The 26,127-nt window shown below is 42.6% G+C and overlaps 1 protein-coding gene across 9 annotated transcripts in view; it reads left to right on the forward strand.

Moving 5' to 3' along the window:
- Nucleotides 1-26,127, forward strand: part of galnt1 (UDP-N-acetyl-alpha-D-galactosamine:polypeptide N-acetylgalactosaminyltransferase 1) — a 136,063-nt gene that overhangs the window by 77,342 nt on the left and 32,594 nt on the right. For all 9 annotated transcript variants that reach the window (XM_053612093.1, XM_053612096.1, XM_053612102.1 and 6 more), the window contains one exon: nt 9,086-9,254. In XM_053612093.1, coding sequence (XP_053468068.1) covers nt 9,086-9,254 — 169 coding nt within the window. The remainder of the gene's footprint in view (nt 1-9,085; nt 9,255-26,127) is intronic.

Raw genomic sequence — 26,127 nt, forward strand, 5'->3', positions numbered from 1 at the left:
AAGGGACCTCACAATGCACAAAGTGGGCTCATAATTCAGCACTGAACACAGCAGAGAATACCTTGGCAAGCTTGCAGCTCCATAGGCACTGAGGCATTAAGATGTGAGATACAGAAGCCAACTCTGACATCTTGCCTAACATCCTGTACTGTTCACATTAGCATGAAATACTGTGCAGTTGATGGCAGTCCAGCAAAATTAGCCTTGATGAGAACTGAATAGTTTCTGAAATACTACATCACAATGTTTTGCAGAGTAGTGCAACCCGCTGTAAATCCTGTTCTAGTAAATTCTCACAGGGTTGGACAAATCACTATCCCGGGTGTCTGGGCTTTCAGATATTTTTTATTTGTAGCTGCCCAGTGGAGAAACAGGTTCAGAAGGGTCCTGAAATAGCGCTCAGTAGCACGATCCATCCATTTTCTGTACCGCTTATTCTACACAGGGTCACAGACCAATCCATTACAGGGCACAATCGCGCACACACACACACTCGCACATTACGGACAAATTGGAAATCAGCCTACAATGGACCGGGGGAGGAAACAAACTCACGCAAACTCCATGCTGACAGGGTGGAGGTAAGGAACCCCAAGAACCCCAAGACCTGGAGGTGCGAGGCAAACGTGCCAACCACTAATCCGTCCTCAGAGGCACTAGAGAAAGTAAAAATCTTCTGGCTGATCAACTTAAACCTACAAAGAACCATTCCTATCCTGATGGGTGTGGTATGTTCCAGGATAATCCCGCCCCCATCCACCAGGCCCGACAGCTCGCTGAGCGGTTTGATGAGAATGAAAATGATCTAAAGCATAAGCTATGGATCTCATCCGACTGAACCACTTATAAGGGTATAACTCTCCACCTCCATCTTCAAAAGAGCTGAAGAGATACTGTATCTTTTGGAAGAATCGTAACCATGGTGCACTGAAGCTGTTCTCGAGCTGTTCTTGTGATGGCCCAACACCACACTAACGCACGTTTGATGTTATTTGGCCCACGTCTGTAGCTAGCATGGGTCGCAGGCGATCGTTCCAGAAACTGGAACACAGTGAGGCAGAATGAAAATGAGTAAAGTACAGAACAGCACCAGCTGGGATATAAGCGCAGTTCAACGAAAATAAAGTCGCAAAACAGATTTGAAATTTCTTAATGTGCGATGCGAATGGAGAACACTACGGCGCACGGCTGAAATATTAGCCCCAGACTTGCGTTGCGTCAAGGGCATAAACACGACATGCTTATCAGGAAGGAAAATAGTACGGCTACACAGCGATTTAAATACTTGCGCACTTTCTTGTTCTTATTGAGTACAGCCATATGCACATCGCTCATTTGTACGTTAATGCACTTATCTAGCCAGCTAGCCCATTAGATACTCTTGGGCTAAATTAGGTTAGCTACCAATTTTAGCCTATCCATCTTTAACCACTTACTCCGTTTTCAGGGTCACGGGGAACCTGGAGCCTATCCCAGGGAGCATCGGGCACAAGGCGGGGTACCAGCGTGCCAGTCCATCGCAGGGCACAATCACATACACACTCACATTCATACACTACGGACACTTTAGACACGCCAATCAGCCTACTCTGCATGTCTTTGGACTGGGGGAGGAAACCGGAGCACCCGGAGGAAACGGGAATCGAACCCCGGCCCCTGGAGGTGTGAGGCAAACGTGCTAACCACTAAGCCACCGTGCACCCCAAGTTTAGCCTAGTTAATTAGGTTTCCGGGCAACCAGAGCACCGGACTGGACAGCTCATGGTGGGGTTTTTCGTCCAATCTTTGCTGCATTAAATGTATCCTTAATCATCATTTTGTCAACATCTGGAATCGCTTCGTCCTGGTCAAGGTCACAGTTCAGAGACTAATGCACCGGATAATCAGACGTATAACATGTGCACCGTGTTGTTTCAAAGGATAGACATGCACCCTTAACCAAAGTATTTGATGATGTCACTTCCTGACAAGTTATCATAGACCTTTGGCAATCACTTGTGTACTTGTAATCATCATTTTGTGGTCAGTTTAATTCTCAAGCTATTGTCATAAAAAAAAATATCCCACAATACTTTACGCTTGGCTTCTGTAGAGTGTGCTGTGAAGCTGCAAGCAGCAACCTTTTTGCGCCTACCTAAGCCCAGCTCTTTTGGAAAGATGCCTAGACCATGGCTTCCTCTCTCGGAACAACCATTGTCTTGCGAGACCTTTTTATTTTCCTTCCACACAAAACAGCGCTGCCAGCTATGCATCAGTTCCCTCTGTTTTTGGTAATGATGCACAATCACTACAGGGATCTGGATTTAAAAGGTTTATTTCACAGGTTCATATCTAACAAAATACGACAGCCAAACCATAATTAGCATTCCTCTGCTGTAGTCACCAGTTTATTTTTATTCTATAGCGGCTTGTGAAGCTGAAGTAACGATAGCATCCTTATCAGAGAATGAATCTTGTTAATATGATCTATAACCTAGTCAACACAGCACAGATGGTGCTTGCTAGATAGTTAAAGCGAACGAGCGGTGTTTGTTTACTCACTGGATTGCGAGGAAATCTTTTTTTGGATATGTTTTTAAAAAAACAACAGCAGCTGCTTTGTCTTGGTCATTTGGGAAATGTCTGTGCTCCTAAACTTAAAACTATGACTCAGAACTGCTGAGAAATCTGACTGTGTCATTCCAGACTTTCAGCTTATTATAGGCACTTAAAAAAAACCCTTGCATACATTTATGCATATGATGTACGGTGTAACTGAGTCAGCAGCACTGACGTTGCGTTCCATGAGCGTGAACGACACTGGTGTTTCGTAATATCGTTGCGTTTCCGTTTCGTATGATGAGTACTGTAATGACCTGAACGGAGATGTTTGAAGGTCCTCTGATCCTTGAATGCAAATGGTCTCCATTAGGGATGGGCGATATTGACTTAAAACTATATCACGATATTTTCTGGTGTTTATTGGAATAACGATATCAGTGACGATATAAATATAGGACCATTCACCACTGTTTTTGGCTACAAGTGACAGCTGCATGCAGTCTTGAGCACCTCAGAAACACAAACATTGATCTAAAAGTAAAACTGATTTTCTGTAATAAAACCAGTTCCAGATTGTAGAGGTAGCTCCTCGTTTAGCGATAAACTCCTCCTCAGCTTCACGCCTGCCTTCCGCCATGTTTTTGCTCTGCACGTGAGCTGCGAACGAGTCGCAGACCATCGCACACAGATATACGTCATCAACTAGGTTTTATCGTTATTATCGTGGGAAGACTAATTCTTATTGTGGGGAGACTTTCTACCAGTATATCGCAAACGATAAGATATCACCCATCCCTAGTCTCCATTGGGTGATTAGTCACCGATGCTCTATATATTTTTCCCCATGATTCTTATCTGTATGACATTGCGCTCATCTGATTCACCATTCAACGGTCATGAAGTTGCCTATAAATTGCTGGCTAATGGATGTTTGTACCCAAAAGCCACTGTCACACGTATCGTTTGCATTTTTATCACCTGCCGTAGCTTTGTTATTATAAATTGCAAGTGCACGGGTACTTTTTTGGCTGCATACACTTAGCTTTATTTATTTATTTATTTATTTATTTATTTATTTATTTATTTACATTTCACAGAGGCTTTTAGCCTGAGAAACATGAAAGTGAGGTAGAATCAAAACAATGAGCTGTATTCAGAGATGGTGACTTCAGTTCAAAAGCTGCACATATTAACACAGGGAAAGTTCCTCATATTCCGAATCTAATTACGCAGCTACTTAAATAGATTTCCAGGGTTCCCCCATTTTATTAAAAGTGACCTGCGTGTAGTCAGTGCCTCGTAGGTTGCCAGATTAATTTGAGTAGAGGCATCCGAGACAGGTTTTTTTTTTTTTTTTTTTTTTTAACCACCATTATGGCAGGTTTTACTATTGTTTAAGTACCATGTAAAGTTTTAAAATGATTGAAAGTGAACTTTTTATGGTTTTTCAAATATTACCTTCCATGTAACTGTGTTATAGAGCTGTTTGTGAATGTAAAACGTAAAAAGTCTGCAAAGTTTCAAAAGTCAAAGCGCAGGACAAACAGTTATTGACTCCCAAAACAAGGAACCGATTCTGGACAGCTGAAACGAGTCGTTAGTGATTCCAGACTTACTTCCTGTACAAACGTACGTAGGTTTATAACAAAAAGCCCTGCCTCTGGTCTTCATCGGCTGCTCGCTGACAGTGGTAGACCAATCACAACAGACTGGGACACCAATCAGAGCAGGGTATGCTCTCTGAAAGGAGGAGTTTACAATGATTCGTTTAGAACGGATCATTTAACGAGTCGTTTGTGACACTGTTGGAAAAAGGTAATGCTGCAGTTTAAATTATGAGCGCATTAAAGTGTTTTTGGACCTCGGATGCATGTAAATCTATTGTATGAGACCTTTAAAACAAAATTAGGCACGTTTCAAAACCATAATCGGTGCGCTTTAAATACGGTAGGCAAATTTGATTTGTAAACATGCTGTAAAAGATTTTTTTTTTGCATACTTGTTCTTGCATGCATTTGCATCAGTTTAACACGTAATCGCAATACGCATAGTCTGTCGTAGAATTGCGTCCTTTTAACGCGTCGAAATGAATGAATGAATTAGGAGGTGGATTTTTTTTATATGGTGAACACAGATGAGTGGAATGATACACGCATTAAAACTTCCCAGTGCAGTTATAGGAAATATAAGCATCCTTGGAATGCCGATCAGGTTGGTTCATGAAGTTAACACTTTCTCATTGCTGCATGCATGTTAAATACAAGTGAACATAATATCTGGACTCCCTTGTGATAACTTGCCCATCTTAAATGATATAATCTCTGATCTGCTAGGATGGGAAAGAAATGTATGAGGTTCTCAGTTGCTATGGATTTGGTAGATGATTGTAGAGGATAAAAGAATGGCTGGATAACTGTAAAGGCTATTATCTTTAATCTGATGATTCGTGCTAAAATGCTGACTCCCTTCGGGACTTCATTCTAGCCTTCGAGTTGCATCAGTTGCAGCACATTTTCAGTCTTTTCCAGCTCATAGGATGGCTGAGTCAGCTAATGGGCTCTACGTGGCTGAACTGCTTCAGTACTGGACTAGAACAAAAATATAGACTCTGCACAGGGCGTCAGGAACATATTCGAATGCTTCTTGTTGTGCGGTTTTGGGATTTGCAGATTGATTCTATACAAATGATAAGCTAGCTCACTGGGTAAGCTCTCATGTGCTGCCCAGAATCATGTTTTGGTTGCCCATAAACCTCATTAGGCAGGCTAAAAAGTAGTCTCTGTTGTATTTGAACTCCAGTATGACAAGCTAGTTAGATATTTAAGTGTGTTATAGGACCAATACTATATAGCTGTAGTCAGTAACCTCACCTAAAAATGGCTCTGATATGGGAATTCTGACTCTGACTGTTCCTCAACCTCAGCTATATAATTCGAGTCCATAATCAGTCTCGAGAGATGTTAATCCCGCTCATACAGATATTATTTTTGTTTGTAAATGCCCATGAATATCCTAATAAATTTGGTTGTTTCCGTTTCTCAAAATGTAAACAAACTAATAGCCTGTTCATGTCGGACACAGTCTTTCATTGTCCAGCGGAAAAAGGGAAAAAACTCCCACTTGCAAAAATTTTTCTTGCGTCCCATTGGGTCCCAGTCCCGATACACACCAACAGTCTCAACCCGATGCACCGCGAACCTTTCTGCTAAAAAAAGATCCATCCATCCATTTTCTGTCCGGCTTATCCTACACAGGGTCTTGGGGAGGCTGGAGCCTATCCCAGGGGACCCGGGGCACAAGGTTGGGGACACCATGGACGTGATGCCGATCCGTCTCAGGACACAATCGCACACACACTCACACACCCATTCACACACTACGGACAATTTGGAAATGTCAGTCAGCCTACAGCGCATGTGTTTGAACTGGGGGAGGAAATCGGCGTACCCAGAGGAAACCCCGAAGCGCGGGGAGAACATGCACACCAACCCCGGAGGTGCGAGGGAAACGTGCAAACTAAACAACAGAAAAACAAATAGTGCACCCACTATTAATATCTGTATTTGTATTGGTTAGAATGTATTATTTGTTCATTCACAATCACAGTAAACAGCTCCAGCTGAATCATGTTCGTAACTTGCATGAAGGGATTTATTTATGATTTAATGTCCATTTTCTCCGAATTCTCAGATTTTTCCTCAGCCATATGGTGTTGTTTTTTTGTGATGTTGGTATTGAAGTAAATTATTTATTTATTTATTTATTTATTTATTTATTATTATTATTATTATTATTATTATTATTATTATTATTGCACTGTTTGATGCTGCAGAAATCAGGCTGGCTGAGCTTCTTTTTTTTTTTTTTTTTTTAAAAAAGCACAATACTGTAAAAATGCACACATACAGCATAAAGAAACTCAGGATTAAAGAGGCGGAGATATTACCATGCCAAAGCTAACATAATCTCTTTGTCAGTGCTGAAAAGCTGACCTTAATCTCACTAAAGCATTCATTTGGCTTTAAGTAATAATCGGAGCTCAATACAAGAGCGCTCTCTCTCTCTCTCTCTCTCTCTCTCTCTCTCTCTCTCTCTCTCACACACACACACACACACACACACACACACATCTATGCATGCCTATTTTTTTTCCTGATGAGCCCCAAACAGTGGTCTTTGATTTATAGATTATAGACAGACAGACATATTCGTTAGTCACTGTAGCAGCCCAAGTCAGGAATCATTTAGCTAGAGATCTATAGGTTTGCCATCTTGTTAAAGCAAAGCTATCCCGTAAATTATTTAGTGAAAACGGATATTTTCAGCTTCTCCAGTGTTCTGGATCTTTTCTAAACATGACACATTTTCCAGCATTTTCCTTTTTTAGTCGTGATGCATTTGGCGCGCTCCACGCCGCTCCACAGACACACGGCGGTCTCTGCACGAACCCCACCTCAATTTTCAACACGCGTCAAGTAACGAGAGACGATTTCACTGCAGCAGTTCTACATATCCCGGCGATATTCTACAGGCTGCACTTCCAGTCGAATTGTTTTTATTTTTTTACCCACGAGCAGCCTAATCACAGCGCGAAGCCTTGTGATAATGGCGCAGCTTCACTTGCAGGCAGCCTGACCCGAATCTGATCCAGCACCACCTCACACTTTTACACTTCCCAACCTTGACGGGGCTGCCTCCAGCAGACCTGATATACATATCCCATAATACAGTGCATGCATAATGAATTATGCATTATTAGTGCATTTGTGGAATTAGCTACAGCAGCGTGCAAATGTTTGCATCACCTCAGGACAAAATGAAGAACATCAAGTTTGTTCGTTTCCACAAAAGAGAAAAAAAGTCACAAATATTCCGCCAGGTGTTTGCATATTATCAGAGTGATGTCAGTTTAAAGGCTTACATCGTCCTTTCAGAATACGATACGAGTAAGGAACGCAACTACAATATCGACCTGAACTGTTTTACTGTTGAAGACTTTTGTATAGATTTCTGTTAAATCAGTGGTCACCAACCCTGTTCCTGGAGATCTACCCACCTGAAGACTTGAGCTCCACCCACAATCGTGCCCACCTGACCATCTAATCATTGCCTTAAGAAGATCTTGATCCACTAAAACAGGTGTGTTAGGTGTTGGTTGGAGATGAAACCTGCAGGAAGGAAGATCTGAAGGAATGCATTTCCCCATCATTATTGTTCAATATTGTTATTGTTCATAACTCACACAAAAGTCTTCAGCAGTGAAAAAAAAAGAAAACAGTATGAAATATGTAAAAATTTTATTTGTAATATTGAACTTCAGTATTGACCTGCATTAATAAGCACCGCATGACTGTTCGACTGCTAACGGAATTAATGTACTGTCCATTTTGCCATTGTTATTGTTTTCCAGCAAATAATTAACAGTAAATACCAAATGACGCATTGATTAAAAACAAGGGTGGGCTCTGACTTTTACACGGTACTGAAGGTTCCCTTGCGTTCAAAACTACACCATTAACATATGAATTAGATGATGCTTTTATTTAATGTGTAGAACAAGACATTAGCACTGAAAAGTAGGAAAATGTAAAACAACAATTTTTTTTTTTTAAATGTTAAACATTAGAAAAACATGATCAGATCAACTGTTTGTTGTTATTATTATTATTATTTTTTAAAAAGACAATTATTTTTATTCAAAAAATGTCTAAAAAGATATCATGATACCAGCACTGTCTCGGAAAAGTGTATTGCGATATAATCTATCATGATATTGATATAATATCATCAATCCCTCAGCCCCAGTTTACACCTCAGCTAGCCTTATAGACCCTGGCTGTTGAAACTAAAACCCATAAAGGTTATGCTTTGTTTATGTTAGGGATGTCACGAGAACCGATACTTCGGTACCAAGTCGGTACCAACGTTCTTAAAACGTGACGGTACTTGTTTTTCTGCACTAGCATTGGAACGGTCTAATGGTGGTACCGAGGTTGCAATTCTTCTGGACCTGAGGAAAGCTAGTATCGGTTTCTGGTGTGCAACCGATGCTGTCGTTCATTTCAAACAAAGTGAGGAAACACCTGGAATTTGGCGAAGCACCTGAAAGATGGTCCTATATTATGTTTGTTTGAGGCAGCTGCATTGTTGCCGTGAAACCAGCTAACGTTACGCTCCATGTAATGTTAGAGATAGCCGGTTATTTGTTAGCAATGCTAACACGTCGCGCGTTTAGGAGTGCACCGCCAGAGTTTTTAATTTTATTTTTCTATCGTATCGACTTTGGTATCGAGTATCGTGTACTTTCGGTGGTATCGGTACCAAGTACTAGATTTTTGGTGTCGTGACATCCCCAGTTTATGTCACCACTTGTGACTAGCGCCATGAACTCTGAGCAGATGAGACACATCTATTGTTTTTTAATATGAGAATGTGAGACTTTTGGGACACCCTGCATGACATTACCTTCATTTATCATTGTGTTCTGTGAGCTGGAGACAGTTGAGTTTGACCTAACACAATCTGATCATTTGGTTTCTTCCAGAGGTGGTCCCGAGGCCTCATGAAGGTCCAGGTGAAATGGGGAAGCCGGTGGTGATTCCCAAAGAGCAGCAGGAGAAGATGAAGGAGATGTTTAAGATCAACCAGTTCAACCTGATGGCCAGCGAGATGATCGCACTAAACCGTTCACTGCCTGATGTTCGGCTTGAAGGGTACGTGAGCGTGTGTGTGTGCGTGAGAGATAGAGAGTGAGTGTGAGTGTATAGCACCAGTGATGTATTGATCGTATTGGCACTTTTGTGTCAAGCTGTGTGAGCATGAACCATGACTTCAGCCTGATGGGGCTCTGTATTGTCTGAGGCTTCTAGCATGATTGAAGTTGTGTGTGTGTCCATGTGGATCGGCGTGTGTGAGTGAGCAAGCATGTTTTTATATCTTGGTGAGCACAAAATGTCCCCACAATGATTGGAAAATGTGATAGTTTTGGCCTTGTGGTTATTTGGCTGGTCCCCACAAGTATTATAGTGCATTTTTACAACATGTTCACAAAAAAAAAAAAAACCCAAAACAATGAAAAGAACCAAAATGTTTCTTTTTGGTTACTGAGGTTATGGTTAGGGTTAGATTTAGGTATAGTGTGGATTTAATTAGCTGCATTAATAATTATCTCGGCAGAAGGTCCTCATAAGGAGAGTAAGACACAAGGTTTGTGTGGGTGTGTGTGTAGCAGGCATAGCATGCGGAATGCAAACACTGATCCATGAAATGTGTTTACTTTTTCTCCCACTACTTAATAACCAGACAGCTTTTCCTACCCTTCCACCTCGTTCGGGGGGAGGAGGAGGGGGACCTCCAATAGAATTGACACATTCAATTAAAAGATAAGAGTGTGCCAATTACAAAGTTACAGCCTTCGCTTACCATCAAACTTCTTCTCTCTCTGCTTCCGTCTCTCTCTGGCAGACAGATAAACCAGTGATAAAAACATTGTGTGCCTGTTTAGATCCACTCGGGTAAAATGCAGAGCGTAGGTGTGAATCTGACATGGCCTTTATTTCATTGTGAACCTTCTGGCCTGGTTTTGGCTGCAATGAATGCCAGTTTGGCTGAAGTGCCGCCTCTGTGCCTAACGTGCCAACCATCAATCAGTTCAGATCTCTCAGAAGCAAAGCCAACCTGTTGGCATAGGTTAGTCTCTGTGTGTGTGTGTGTGTGTGTGTGTATGTGTGTGTGTGTGTATGATGTTGTTGTAAGTTTCTCCCTGGCATCTGTATGCGTGCGTGTGTGCGTGCATGCGTGTGTGTATGTGTGTGATTGATGTTGTAGGTTTCTCCCTGGAATCTGTGGGGGTGTGTGTGTGTGTGTGTGTGTGTGTATGTGTATGTGCGTGCGTCTGTGTGACTTGGGCTTGGCACAACTCCCGGCCGTGGATTTTGACTGATATTTAAACATGGCTGACCTGCATGCAGGTGGTAAATACTGCCTTTGAGCACAGCTGAGTAGAAAAGGTCAAGCGATTGCGTTTGCTTATGTAAAGCAGAGGTGACAACATCTCCGGTTTAGCCGTAGCATTTATGAAATTTGACTCCTTGCTACAGGGATACGGGAGACACCTGAAAAAAAGATGTTTTTCTGCTAAAGCAGCCAAACAAATTTGAATAAAAATGACCTGGTGGAAAATCCAGTTCAGTGCAGGATATGAAAGATGCATTTAGTTCTGGTAGTGATTACTTTCACTTCTCGCTGAACTTTGACGTGAGTTTGAGGGATGTCACGATACAAAAAATCTAGTAGTCAGTACTGATACCACCAAAAGTACACGATACTCGATACCAAAGTCGATACCACGGTGTGGTATAAAAATAAAATATTTAAAAACTCTCCTGGAGGACACGCTCCTCCGGGGGGGGGGGGGGGGGTTTAGTTATCAAACACTGCCTGACAATGAGTGGCGGTGCACTCCTAAACGCGTGTGCACACAGACGCACAGGCGCGCGCACACGCATGCACACAGACACGCGCGCACACACACACACTTATACTTTGAATGCAAGCATTAGTTTAAATTCACTGATATGGTGGCAGGCCAAAAAGATTTATTAAAAGCATGAACATTTGAATAATTATTAGTGACATTAGGCTACATTTAGCTGACAGGACACGGGCTGAATGGCGATGCATGGTGGTCCATTAGGAGGTAGTTTATAACATTGCAATGTGTTAGCGTCGTTAACACATAACTGGCTATCGCTAAATTACATGGAGCATAACATTAGCTGGTTTCACGGCAACAATGTAGCTGCCTCAAACAAATACAACATAGGACCGTCTTTCAGGTGCTTCGCCAAATTCCAGGTGTTTCCTCACTTTGTTTGAAATGAACGACAGCATCGGTTGCACACCAGAAACCGATACTAGCTTTCCTCTCTTTTCCTCTCAACGAGTCGGGGCGGAGCTAAACTTGTTAGGCTAAGCTAATCTTCTGTAGTTTTTCCCGTGTGCTTGTAGGTGTTCCTCTTCTTCTTCACCACTTGTGGACCGACTAAAACACTTGCGCGTATTTGCTGCCCCCATCAGGTCCGGTAGAATTGCAACCTCGGTACCTCCATTAGAATTGGTTCAAATGCTAGTGCAGAAAAACGTCTGGGTTACGCATGTAACCCTGTTCCCCGAGAAGGGAACGAGACGTTGCGTTTAACATAACACTATGGGGGGAAGCGCCTCTCGCACGTGACCGGTATCCGAAGCTTGTGTAAAATCATGCCTATTTATAGGCTTGACATGAGGTGACGTGGCAATTAAGTGCGTCGCGTCATATAAATCTGGCACCTGTGAACCGTGCCATCAGCCTCTATTATCTGAAGCGAAGATGCAATTCACAGGCCTGCCCTGGTATGACAAAGCTCTCTCAGGGAACAGGGTTACATGCGTAACCCAGACGTTCCCTTTCAAAGGGAACTTCGACGTTGCGTTTAGCATAACACTATGGGAACGAGAATACCCACTCCGTCATACCCATAGCCCAGGGTGGAATGAACATCCAGGCTGTAATAATGAATGAATGTTTGTGGCGTAGACCACCCTGCAGCAGGACACACATCCTGTAAGGATACCCCTTTGGACAAAGCCTTCGCGGAGGCGACCGACCCTAGTGGAATGAGCCCTTATGCCCAGAGGCATAGAACACACAATCCACCACGTATATGCTGATCTACCCCGTCTACCCGTACACGCCAATCCACCCCGTCCACACGCATACGCTCATCCACCCAGTATATTCCGATCCATCCCGTCCATCCGCACATACCGATCGACCTGCACAAGCTGATCCACCCCGTCCACCCACACCCCGATCCACCCCGTCCACCCGCTTAAGCCAATACACCCCGATCCACCCGCACACGCCGATCCACCCCGTCTACCCGCACACGCCGATCCACCCTGTCCACCCGCACATGCCGATCCACCCCGTCCACCCGCACACGCCAATCCACCCCGTCCACCCGCACACGCCAATTCACCCCGTCCACCCGCATATGCCGAGCCACACGATCCACCTCGTATACACTGAGCCACACGATCCACCCCATATACACCGATCCACCCTGTCCACCCGCACACGACGGGCCACCCCGTCCACCCACACTCGGCGGTCCACCCCGTCCACCCGCACACGCTAGTCCACCCCGTCCACCCGCACACGCTAGTCCACCCCGTCCACCCTCACACGCGAATCCATCCCGTCCATCCGCATAAGCCGAGCCACACCGATCCATCCCGTCCACCCACATACACCGTTTACCCTGTCCACCCCTTATACACCAATCCACCCACACATGCCGATCCACCCTGTCCACCCGTACACGTCGATCCACCCTGTCCACATGCATTCGCCGATCCACCCCGTCCACCCGCACACGTCGATCCACCCCGTCCACCCGCACATGTCGATCCACCCCGTCCACCTACATACGCAGATCCACCCCGTCCACCCCGTATACGCCGATCTACCCCGACCACCCACATACACCAAGCCAGCCTGGCCACCCATATACACCGAGCCAACCCGGCCACCCATATACACCAGGGTTTGTGTTTTAGACGATTTTATTGTTAACAATGTTGGCACCTCTGGTATAGGGCAAGGATGTTTTGGTGTGTGGATTTGTGTTTTGTGGGAATATAAGGAGTGGCACAAAAATGTTTTGAGCCCCATATCCACATGCCCCATATCCCCATATCCATATCACTTCCCCCAGCAGGTGAAATACTGTTGTAGTGGGAATGTGGGAAACTAGAGCTTTAAAAAAAAAAAAAAAAAAATCCTGTCTGCCATTTTGTGATTGTCCTGATTTGTTGTTTAATTCCAGCTCCAACACTTCCGAAATACACAATGTGTTAATCTAGCAGTTTTTACATTGCTATTTGCTTCAGTTACTCTTTAAAATAGAACAGTACAAACACAGCATTCTTGTGTGCAAGACATAGAACTGCATAGAACTGCTCTACATCTGACACCATGTGTGTCTGTGTGACCATGCAAAGTGTCTTAGCCTACACTGTAGGATTGGAATAATGCTGTGTCCCAGCGATCGCAAAAGCCTTCCTGATTGCAGTTGTTAAATTAAAGCCTTTCTGATTGCAATTATTAAATTATTATCTTCCCATATTGTCCAGCGGTATGTCTAGAATCTCAACATCTCAAATTGACTCTCAGTCAAGTTGAGGCCATACCATTCAAAACTGGAAATATTAAAAAACGTTCAATATTTGTGTCTCAGCGTCTGTAGTGCGGTGGATCGGCAGTTTGTGTGATGTAATAATCCTGTCTGTATCTGAATGCCATGCATAAAAGACGTTAGCTGAACAGACGTTAATGTTTACAGAAGTTGTGACAAGCCATGGCGGCTAGCTAATGAAAGTCCCCATGGAATGGCTTTTTAGCTGTGATTTCATTCCATATGATAACACATTTTCTTCTGAAACAGGAAGGCAGAGTGACGGCGTGTTGATGTGTTCGACATACTTGCACATCAGCGAATAGCTTTTCAAATAAGCCACACCCCCACTGAATCTAAACAGTAGCCTAACTTAACAGAAGCTAAACATGGAGAACTGCAAAGACAGTAATGAGAATCCCTACTGACTCTTATGGAGAAGCAGTGATTGTGTACAAAGATGGAATCGCATGTTTCTGAGAGCACTTAAGTTCTGTGAGGACTGAGCCTCGAGACATGCTCACTTCCTTTCTCCTCACTCGCGAGTCAAGTGAATTAACGTAAAGGAGTAAAGAAGTGAAAAGTTGTTTTGAATGTCACCTTTGATAGCAGTTTGCTATTATTATTGATGGTATCATAATTCTTTTTTTTCCTGCAAAATACATACATAATGGCCATGTTTGTTTTGTTCTTAAGATATGTTTGTTTGCAAGAAATTCAGAAGTCATATGTCTGTATTAATGTAGATAAAGCATTAGAGAAGGTGTCACGAATGGGGATGTGTATATATGTGTGTGTGTGTTTGAGTTTCTCTTTGTAACTCCTAGTGATGTACGTTAAGCTTAATTACGAGATGGTTTGTCTCAGATTTGTTCACTCGATTTTGTTTGCTCAATTGTTCATCCATTTTAGCCGATCAGAGAGAGAAAAGCGACAGGTAAGATGGCCCCTAATATGCTCATCCTTGAGAAATGGGGAACAAGTTGTTTTGTATGTGTGCAGTCTAGACTTCACAGACAAAGTGCTTGAGGCTTCATTTTCCTCACAATTTGACTCCGCTGGATGGCCTTGAAAGTCGCGACTATGGAAACAAGTTTGCCATGACAACAAGGTCACAAGGGCTTTGCTTGCCAAGAGAGACATGGACTGTTTTTGAAAAATGGTTTAATTATCTTTCCCATGGCACACACCTCATAGGTGAGGTAAGTCTGTAGGTGTACTCCCTGGTGTCCCGAAAGTTTCCCCTCCATATATATATAACATCATAATAAGTTCCACCATCTTAGTAGAAATCACATGACAATTATACATCAGCGTTTTGGAAGGGCTTCATTTTCCCCTCATCCAGGCTGGGCTGATTCCAATAGATGTACTGTAGTTGAAGATGGTTGAAAATGCCATTTTAGGCAATGCGGATTGGTTTTGAAGTGTACCTGTGTTAGTGTGGACTAGCCCAGGTTTGTTCCAAGCAAATGTTCTGTGTGTGGGAATACACACTGAGTTGTGTGAAGCACATGCAGGTCACGACAGGTGTTTGGCGGCAGTCCTGCATCTCATAAATCTACTTTGTGTTTGCTAGAAGTCTTTGGACCTTTTATTTTTGACTATGACATTGTTAATTCTCTGAGCTGATTTGCTTAGCTTTAGTCTTGGCCTTTTTGATGGAAAGATGTGAATAATTTGCTTGCACCGCGTTTACAAATCCAAGCAAATCCAAGGGCGTGTAATAATGGCTGCTAGTGTTGTTGCTTGATGAAGGCGTCTACTGTCCAGTGGTTTTTGTAGTTCCAGTGAGAAAAGTATTATTAAATCATACACTAATCAGTGTGAAAATTGGCTTTTTTTTTTTAACAAGATACTAACTGTACTAGCTACATACACTCACCAGATGCTGAGTGATCACTGCTGCTTCCTTCCAAGCTTTATGCATTTAATTTAATGTTGTATATGATGATGTAAGACGGGTTCATCTATGGTTTCATCTTATCCTGTCATTTATATATATATATATATATATATATATATATATATATATATATATATATATACACCTTACATTAGATGATTATAAGTTTTTCTTCCATTTTTGTATGTCAAATAGCAAATGGGAACAGCCATTGTTTTATGCTAGTTTTCATTTAAAAAACTCACACTAGACTTTGGTAGCTGTATTTGTAGATTGTGTATTTGGATGGAAAATATTTTTTAATAACGAGCAGCCATTCACCCAAGCAGTAAAAGGTAACTGAGCTAATAAAAGGTTTTTGTTTGTTTGTTTGTTTGTTTTTACATCTTTCTTTCGCAATTGTATATTTTTTGCCCCTCAGCATTATGGATGGTTTATTGTTTTGTTCCATGGCTGAGTTGTTTTATTAATTAGTTGGTTGGTTAGTTTAATTGTTGCTTGGTTTGTTTGTTCATTGGTTGTTTGTTGTTAGTTTGGTTTGCTTGTCTGTTGATTGGTTGGTTTGATAATTGGTTGGGTGGTTTTATTTGCTGGTTGGTTTCGTTTCTTTGTTTGTTTGTTCTGTGGTCGGTTTGTTGGTTTTGTTTATTTCTTGTTTGGTTGGTTGGTTTTGTTTCTTTGTTTGTTGGTTTGTTCTGTGGTAGGTTTGTTGGTTTTGTTTATTTGTTGTTTGGTTGGTTGGTTTTGTTTCTTTGTTTGTTGGTTTGTTCTGTGGTTGGTTGGTTGGTTGATTTTTTTGGTTTGATGGTAGGTTAGTTTGTTTATTGGTTGGTTGGTTTTCTGGTTGGTTTGTTTATTGGTTAGTTGATTGTTTTGTTCTTTGGTTGGTTGTTTTGTTCATAGGTTTGTTTGTCTTGATCGTTTGTTGGTTCATTTGTTTATTGGTTGTTTGCTTCATTTGTTGGTTTTATCTGCTAAAGTAAGAATTTCACAAAGCTACTTATCCACACATTTCAGTTTTTTTTTTTTAAAGAATGGTGGGAAGCTAGCCTGTTTACATATCTTACTAACATCATACATTTTTGGTTGTCAGTTTGTGTTCTCATATTTACCCATCTTATGCAGTTTCCCTTTGCTCATCCGTTTCACTGTTTATCTGTTATCACTATAGCAATACCAACAATGAAAGGAAATGATAAAGTAGTCCCATTTGAGGACAAAACTGATAAAATATGACCGAGTATATCTTCAGTTTTTCAAAAACTTTTACATTTTTGCTGCAACTTTCAAGATTAATCGTTGCCAGGAATGACTGTCATCTTGGAGAAGAGCCAACGAACTGCATCCTGACTAATCCAGCCACAGAGAGAGAGTCTGATAGCTTTGCTTTCTGAATCCATCATCGAATCTGTGATTTGATTGGTTGGTTCTTTGCTCTTCTTTGTGTATTTGCTGTTTGAATGATGCTACTGTGTATAATATAATGTTATCATTATGAATGTAATGTCATATTCTGAAGGACAGTGACCGAGTGAAGCAGCTGTGCTTATTTGTTTAGTCGACATGATGAGATGTGCTATACTCTGTCTGACATATAGGCTTTATTGTGACTGTGACATGGGGTGTGTGTGTGTGTGTGAGGGAGAGACATGCCGTTTGGAGATATATGAAGAGATGAGTGGACAGAAGAGGTCACACTAGTGTGGTGTGTGTGTTTGCGCTTTCCAGCCCCATTATTCTTGCTGTGGTGCAGGATGATGTCACTTGTCTCTTATAGATTCTCAATACACAGATGTAAACAAAGCAGACGTCTGACTCAGCGTGAAGCAACATGTTGTTTATCAGGGAGACTTAATTATATGACAGTTCAGTAATTATCTCCGTCGCTGCTCACCACAGAGCACACGTATGCACGAGCTAATTTTATTTACACTTAGTTCCAACTAACTTCTGGTATTTTTTCACTGTAATGACGTAACATTCAAACACCACGTGCTACGTATATATCTGGCCACACCCTTTTCTTTTCTCCTCTCGGCGCTACAGGCCATATTATCATTAACTGTCAGTAGATGATAGAATGATGGCAAATTAGACACGATCTCACAAACCTACCTCACATATTCTTCGAGCCTGTCGTAAGCAGGAGAGTTATATCACGTTATATGGATATATGTCAGTCACCCACACACACTGATTAATCCGCCTAGTAAAAATTGTTCTACTGACAGTCAGGGCATGCCTCGGCCAAAGTATGTAGTGCTGCAGATGAAGTTTTCTCCTCACAGAATACTTCATCATCAAACTCATCATGAATGTTTTTTGATCGGTTTATGTGGAGCTTCCACCACACACGTTCCTCCTGTAGAAATGATAATGCATTATAATGCACTTCCGTTATATACAAAATGACCAACACCCTCTGACCAGGTGTTTCTGATGGTGAGTCATTGTGCATTTAATTATACAACCAAATGCATCCTTTATACTGGATTCAGTCTTTTAGACCATTGTACATTCTCTTATACGTTCTAGGATCCCCCCAAAAAAGAGCCGTGTTTCAGTCTTCAATATGTTGGATATGTTCTCCTGTTTGATCTGCCATGAGGAAATTGCAGGAGTGTGTGCTTTTGTTGTGCGTCTGTGCGCTTTTAATTCTTTATTAATGCATCAGAAGTAACTCAGGGTTTTTTTTTGTGTAACATCAAATCTGTTTAGTATTAGCTTAGAACCTCAGGCTGTTAATGGCCAACTGTAGCTCAGAGCACAGCATCTCTCTCTCTCACGCTCTCTCTCTCTCTCTCTCTCTCTCTCATGCACATTTTCTCTCTGGCTGCCACTATATAAGGTTTCCTGCTTTGGTGGGAATCAATCACTGTTTCTGCAAATTACACATCAAACTCCATGCTGTGGGTGTGTGTGTGTGTGTGTGAGAGAGAGAGAGAGCGAGAGAGAGAAACATTACAGGAGATTGGATATCAAAGATCAAAGCAATAGGATAATTCCAGTCAGGAAGTGAGAGAGTGGAGAGTGAGGAAGAGGAGGAAGAGGAGAATGGACAGAGTGAGGAAGAGGAGGATGGACAGAGCGAGGAAGAGGAGTATGGTCAGAGCGAGGAAGAGGAGGATGGTCAGGGCGAGGAAGAGGTGGATGGTCAGGGTGAGGAAGAGGTGGATGGTCAGGGCGAGGAAGAGGAGGATGGACAGGGCGAGGAAGAGGAGTATGGTCAGAGCGAGGAAGAGGAGGATGGTCAGGGCGAGGAAGAGGTGGATGGTCAGGGCGAGGAAGAGGTGGATGGTCAGGGCGAGGAAGAGGAGGATGGACAGGGCGAGGAAGAGGAGTATGGTCAGAGCGAGGAAGAGGAGGATGGTCAGGGGGAGGAAGAGGTGGATGGTCAGGGCGAGGAAGAGGCGGATGGACAGGAAGAGGAGGATGGTCAGAGCGAGGAAGAGGAGGATGGTCAGGGCGAGGAAGAGGAGGATGGTCAGGGCGAGGAAGAGGTGGATGGTCAGGGCGAGGAAGAGGAGGATGGACAGGGCGAGGAAGAGGAGGATGGACAGGGCGAGGAAGAGGAGTATGGTCAGAGCGAGGAAGAGGAGGATGGTCAGGGCGAGGAAGAGGTGGATGGTCAGGGCGAGGAAGAGGAGGATGGACAGGGCGAGGAAGAGGAGTATGGTCAGAGCGAGGAAGAGGAGGATGGTCAGGGTGAGGAAGAGGTGGATGGTCAGGGCGAGGAAGAGGCGGATGGACAGGGCGAGGAAGAGGAGGATGGACAGGACGAGGAAGTGGAGGACGGACAGGGCGAGGAAGAGGAAGACGGACAGGGTGAGGAAGTGGAGGACGGACAGGGCGAGGAAGAGGAGGACGGTCAGGGTGAGGAAGAGGAAGACGGACAGGGTGAGGAAGAGGCGGATGGACAGGGCGAGGGTGATGAGGACGGACAGGGTGAGGAAGAGGAAGATGGACAGGGCGAGGAAGTGGCGGATGGACAGGGCGAGGAAGAGGCGGATGGACAGGGCGAGGATGATGAGGACGGACAGGGCGAGGAAGAGGAGGACGGACAGGGCGAGGAAGAGGAGAAGAGAAAGTCCCAGCGTCAGTGTTTTTCTCTCATTTTCTGAATCTTCCTCTTCTTGTGTCCCTTGAAGAGTCAGTGGTCAGATTGATGGAGAAATGCATTATTGTAGGATTTTATTCTACATTTAAAACGAGCTGAATTAGGATTTATGGTCAGTGCAGCTCTGAAGAGCAAATTACTGCACCGCAGAAACATGTGACCTGTCTCACTCTCTCCTCTCACTCACACACTCAGTCACAGACAGACACAGACGCACATGGTCAAAGAGACAGACAGATACACAGACAGGCACTCACAGACAGAGAGACAGACAGGAACACAGACAGAGATACACACTAGGGATGTCATGCGAACCGATACTTCGGTACCAACATTCTTACTTGTTTTTCTGGAGTACTGTTTGTACCGGTTCTAATGGAGGTACCGAGGTTGCAATTCTTCTGGACCTGATGGGGTCAGCAAATACGCACAAGTGTTTTAGTCGGTCCACAAGTGATAAAGAAGAAGAACAACAACAACAACTACAAGCACACAGGGAAAAACTACAGAAGTTTAGCTCCGCCCCGACTCGTTGAGAGGAAAGGTGGTATGGAATATGGAAATACTTTGCATTCGAGGCCGATGACAACAAACATATAATTGATGCTCTGAAGCCGGTGTGCAACCCATGCTGTCGTTCATTTCAAACGAAGCGAGGAAACACCTGGAATTTGGCGAAGCACCTGAAAGACGGTCCTATATTGTATTTGTTTGAGGCAGCTACATTGTTGCCGTGAAACCAGCTAATGTTATGCTCCATGTAATGTTAGCGATAGCCAGTTATGTGTTAACGACGCTAACACATTGCCGTGTTATAAACTACCTCCTAATGGACCACCATGCATCGCCATTCAGCCCGTGTCCTGTCAGCTAAATGTAGCCTAATGTCACTAATAATTATTCAAATGTTCATGCTTTTAATAAATCTTTGTAAACTAATGAGTAAACAGAGTACAAGGAGTGTGTGTGTGTGTGTGTGTGTGTGTGTGTGTGCGCGTGCGTTTGGAGTGTACCTTAGCACTTCACTGTTTTATTAGTCACAGTCAGACAATGTTTGATAACTAAAATATCTCTCTCTCTCTCTCTCTCTCTCTCTCTCTCGCTCTCTCTCTCTCTATCAGCCAGAGGAGGATGTCCTCCAGGAGAGTTTTAAATTTTATTTTTTTTATTTTATTTTTAACCCACACCGTGGTATCAACTTTGGTATCGAGTATCGTGTACTTTTGGTGGTATCTGTACCGACTACTAGATTTTTGGTATAATGACATCTCTAATACACACAGGCACACACAGACAGGCACCCATAAAGAGAGACAGACAGGCACACAGACTAAGAGACAGAAAGGTACACAGACAGAGAGACAGACAGGCACACACAGACAGAGAGACAGAAAGGTACACAGACAGAGAGACAGGCAGGCACACACAGACAGAGAGAGATAGACAGGCACACACAGACTCACAGACAGAGAGACAGACAGACACTCACCAGACAGAGAGACAGACAGGCACTCACTCACAGACAGAGAGAGGGACAGACAGGAGCAGACACACATACGTGCGCAAACGCATACGCACACAAGTGACATCATACTGCACCACAGCAAAAATAATGGGGCTGGAAAGAGCAAACACACACACACACACACACACACACAGAGCTAGAGAGACAGATGCAGACAGGTGGACGTACAGACAGGAAGACACATATACAGATCACACACACTACGCTTGTGAAAACACACAGACACACACAGCAGAGTACATACACACATACACACACACACATTAATATCTTATTGAAGAGTGGTTGCAGATCAGGAGACATTTTAGAATCTGTGTGTGTGTGTGTGTGAGAGAGAGAGAGATATTTAAGGCTATAGGAAATGAAAGTTCCATTCTTGGCCTGTTAGGAGACGATGGCTAAATCTCGGAGCTGCAGTTTAATCAGGCAGGTAACGAGAGGCCGACCAATCAGACGCCTCGGCTACTAATTACACTGCTGTGAGGGACTGAGGAGTGACATCAGGTTAATGATTTTAACTGGAACTATGTGTGTGTGTGTGTGTGTGTGTGTGTGTGTGTGTGTGTGTGTCCTAAGACTGACAATAGGCTAATGAGTTTGAGGAGGATGGGGCAGTGAGGGGACAGTGCGATGGGACATGATGGACTACAACATCACCATTCCAGTTAATGAGAGAGAGAGAGAGGGAGAGAGGGAGAGGGAAGGAGAGAGAGGGAGAGAGAGCAGTAACTGAAGAATTTTATTTCATGCATTTGTTAAATTAACTGTGTTTTGCACATGTACTGCAGAGTTATAGCAGTTTGGTGGATTATGGTTTCTTAAAGAGAGCTTTAATAAACTGGCAAAGAAAATACACTTTAAAGAAACACACACACACACACACACACACACACACACACATATATACACACTGCATGTTTCTATCTGTACAGATATTGTCAGAAAGCAGTAGACCTGGACCCATTGGACCTGCGAGATGCGCTGTTCAAACTGACACCAAAATATTAATGGAAGTAGGAAGGAAAATGTAGTGGAAGTCTCAAAATTCTGTCTTAAAGATAGATTTTTAAGGGACACAGGCACACACACATACACACACACACACACACACACGTAGCGAACTCTCATTCAGGCAGCCTTTCCTCACTCATTCAATCCACTCTTAAAAAAACACAGCATTACAGCAGTGCTGATGAAGTATACATACATGTGTCATGATTTTATTAGATTTTAAGGTGACCCTACGTCAGTCTACTCAGCTGCAAACAGGAAGTGAGGCAGGAAGTCGGAGCATGTGGCCTGTTTTAGCTGTCTGCATGCAACAAACACTGGCTTTCCTGTTCCTATATCACACACTGGTACAGGATGCTGCACTTCCACAATCCCCGGAGATAAAAAAAAAAAAACCAAAAAAAAAAACCAAACAACTCTCCCAGCACTACTTCATCACAAATCACATAACCCCGACTGGCTAACTGAGCAAGACACGCACGAATATTAGTGACTGATATGAAGAACAGGAACAGGCACACTGGGTAAATACATTTGTACGTACATCTGTGTGTGTTTTCATGATACACACTCCCAGTGGCTTAGTGGTCATCAGGTTTTCCTCACACCTCCGGGGATGGGGGTTCGCTTCCTGCCTCTGCCCTGTGTGCGCAGACTTTGCATGTTCTGTCGGGTTTCCTCCGCGTACTTCGGTTTCCTCCCCCAGTCCAAAGACATGTGCTGTAGGCTGATCTCTAAATTGTCCGTAGCGTGTGTGTGATTGTGCCCTGCGATGGGTTCTCCCATCCTGGGTGTCCCCCACCTTGTGCCCAGAGTCCCCTGGGACAGGCTCCAGGCTCCCCCACAACCCTGAGTAGGATGAGAGGTATGGAAAATGGATGAATAGATGGATACCACAGCAGTGTTGAATTCGTGGTTCACTTCTAGTTAGATGTATTTTAACTGTAAATTGAAAACAAATCAAAAAGGATTGCGGTTTACTATAAAGTGTTAAGTCATGTGATCCATCTCTTGTATTTGTTTTTTTTATACTGAAATGCACTTGTTCTGTTCTGCTACACAAATTTAACTCTATTTTAATAACGAACCATAGCAACAACAACTACAGTCAGTAGTATCTAAAGTTGATGACATTTGGTACTACCCGAGTAAAGAAGTATAGCTATGTTAAAACTGTCACTCTGGCTCGTTCCTTAGGTATCTAAATCTACATCCAGGATTCTGTAAAGCCACAGTAAAACTAAGCACTGTATAAATAAAATTGAATCGACTTGAAAATTCAAGTTTTGTCATTCCGAGCGTGAGCCGGAGTACAGTATGCTGGTTATGGAGAGTTTGGGGAACACATGACTGGATTTGATGAGTTTGTGAGCGAGTATTTGTTGCTTCATTTCTTACTTCAACACAATAAGAAGTCCCAATAAGCCAATCAGTGAACTACTGAAATGTATGTGACATGTCAGCGTAGCACACTCAGAGGAAAGTGCTACATGCCCTCTTCCACATACACAAGCTCACAGATGCCCACGACTGGCTTGTGTCGCTCTCAGGGGTGTAACCTGGCCTGGGCATTTGGGGCTGTAGTCCCAACATTTTTTTTTCTTTAACCCCGAATAATTTAATTCTACTTGGAGCAGTTTGTCACTACTAGAGCTGCAACAACTAATCGATAAAATCAATAATAATTGATTATGAAAACCGTCGTCAACGAATCTCATTATTGATTATTTGGTCTGCGTGCGGCACGGGGTGCGTTTACTCACTGTGATACTTGTGTTCCGAAAACACGCTTCGGAGAGTAAATACTAAAGTTTTGTCCCAAATGACATACTATACACTTACACTATGCCATGTGTACTCTACCGTGTAGTGTGTGAATTTTAGAAAGGTAATATCCTTTCAAATGGAACACTAGCAGTTTTTTACTAACCGGAAGTGTAAGCCGCTTCCTAGTTGACGGCGCATGACGTCATACGCATGTAATGCGACGCCGCTAGCTTTAGCAGATACCCAGAGTCAGACGTTCTTCAGTTTACTCTTTATGTCAACATTACCTTTTATATATATATAAAAAAAATGCATAAATACTATTATATAATATAAACTTGTGTATTAGTTTATATTATATAATAGTATTTATGTATTATTTTTTATGGATGCACAAAAAGCACTGAATTAAACTACAGTCCTAAATGAATAATAAATATTCTGGTGTGTATCTGTGTGTATCGGGTTCTTTTCAGTCTTATATAATTGGACAAACAGTTGTGTGAAGTTTTAGTCTGAAGTTTATGCTTGTAACATTCAGTTTGTGGATTTTATTTTAAATAAATGAAAAAATGGTACTGAAAGTTTGCACTCCCCCCCCCAAACCCTAGCTCACTCAGTCAGTTAGCGTGAGGGGGAAATGGATATACGCCGATTTTTTACCAGTAAAGGATCTGAAACTGAAACACTAACATCCTCTGATGCTGAGGAGGAAAACCAGGTGTGTAAAAGTCTACATGAGTTCCAAGTTTCGTGAACATGATATGAGCAGGGCATAAGGACAGCTCATTTGTTTTCACTTTGCATGGCACTGTAGCAGCTAAACCCATACAGTGATAGCGTAGTTGTTCGTCCCCTTGGCTAACGACACCAAACTAGCCTAGTCTCGGGTTAGCTAGGTGAAATGTTTTACATTTTATCGGTCTGCTAGTCCTGCAAACAGTGATAACACCCGAGGTAAGTTTAAAAAAAAAGTTTCATCCAACTTTTTGTCTAATTTTCAACATTTTTAAACAGTTAGCCCACACATGAAAGAAACATGCATGGAAGAGGTATAAGAACATTTTTAAAAGTTTTTTTTTTTTTTGATGGAGAAGAATCTGGGCTCAGCCCCGCATGATTAACAGTCCAGCTAACGCTCCTGTCCACGTTGATGGACACGGGAGTGACACCAGCCACTCAGGAGCCCTTTCTGTATGATATTTAAGGAGGAAATGTTTTGAAGAACCAAAGAACCCGCACTAGACTTTTCTTATTTCTTTTTTTTTTTCTTTTTTCTTTTTTGGTGTTTACGATGTTGTCCCTTAATAGTGATATTCTCAAAAACGCAAATACAAGAAGAAACTGTATAAACGAGGAGCTTTTTTGTCTGATTAGTAATTGAAGGTAATTGAGATGACATTCACGTTTAATCAACATTACAATAATGATGCCTCATTTGAATTTTCATTACCTTTATTACATTTATGTTTAGCTTAGAATATCAGTAAAAACTGTGACATTGTAGAAAGCAGTTAAAGGGATAGTTCATCCAAAAATGAAAATTCTGTCATCAATTACTCACCTTCTTGTTCAGGGGCGTGCAGAGAGTTCCTCAGGGGCAGGGGTTCAAATGTAAAGAAGGGCTGTATCACCAAAAAGCTCATTTTACTACTTTAACTACTGTCCTAAATTTAATTTAACTACGTATTCTTATCACCCTGGTAGACATTGTAAACAGACTTTTATTGTGTGGTCACAATAATGAATATGACAATGACACTAATATTACCCAATGGGATTTTATTTTTACATTCATAGACATAATTACAACAAAACAGCAACTTTTAGTGGAGATGAATCCAAAGAATCATTCAAAGAAAACTGAAACTTTATGAAATGTATTACCATCCACAAATGCAGTGACACGCCCACTGTATGTCACTTCCTGTAAAGTCAGTAAAACTATTCATTTCACAATGGAAATTACATTTGATTTCCATAAGACTGCAGCACTGAACTGGCGTTTTACTCTCAAAGCTCGTCATTTTTGCCTTCTGAA

The sequence above is a fragment of the Ictalurus furcatus genome, chromosome 23 (assembly GCF_023375685.1).
Source record: "Ictalurus furcatus strain D&B chromosome 23, Billie_1.0, whole genome shotgun sequence".
Taxonomy (NCBI): Eukaryota; Metazoa; Chordata; class Actinopteri; order Siluriformes; family Ictaluridae; genus Ictalurus; species Ictalurus furcatus.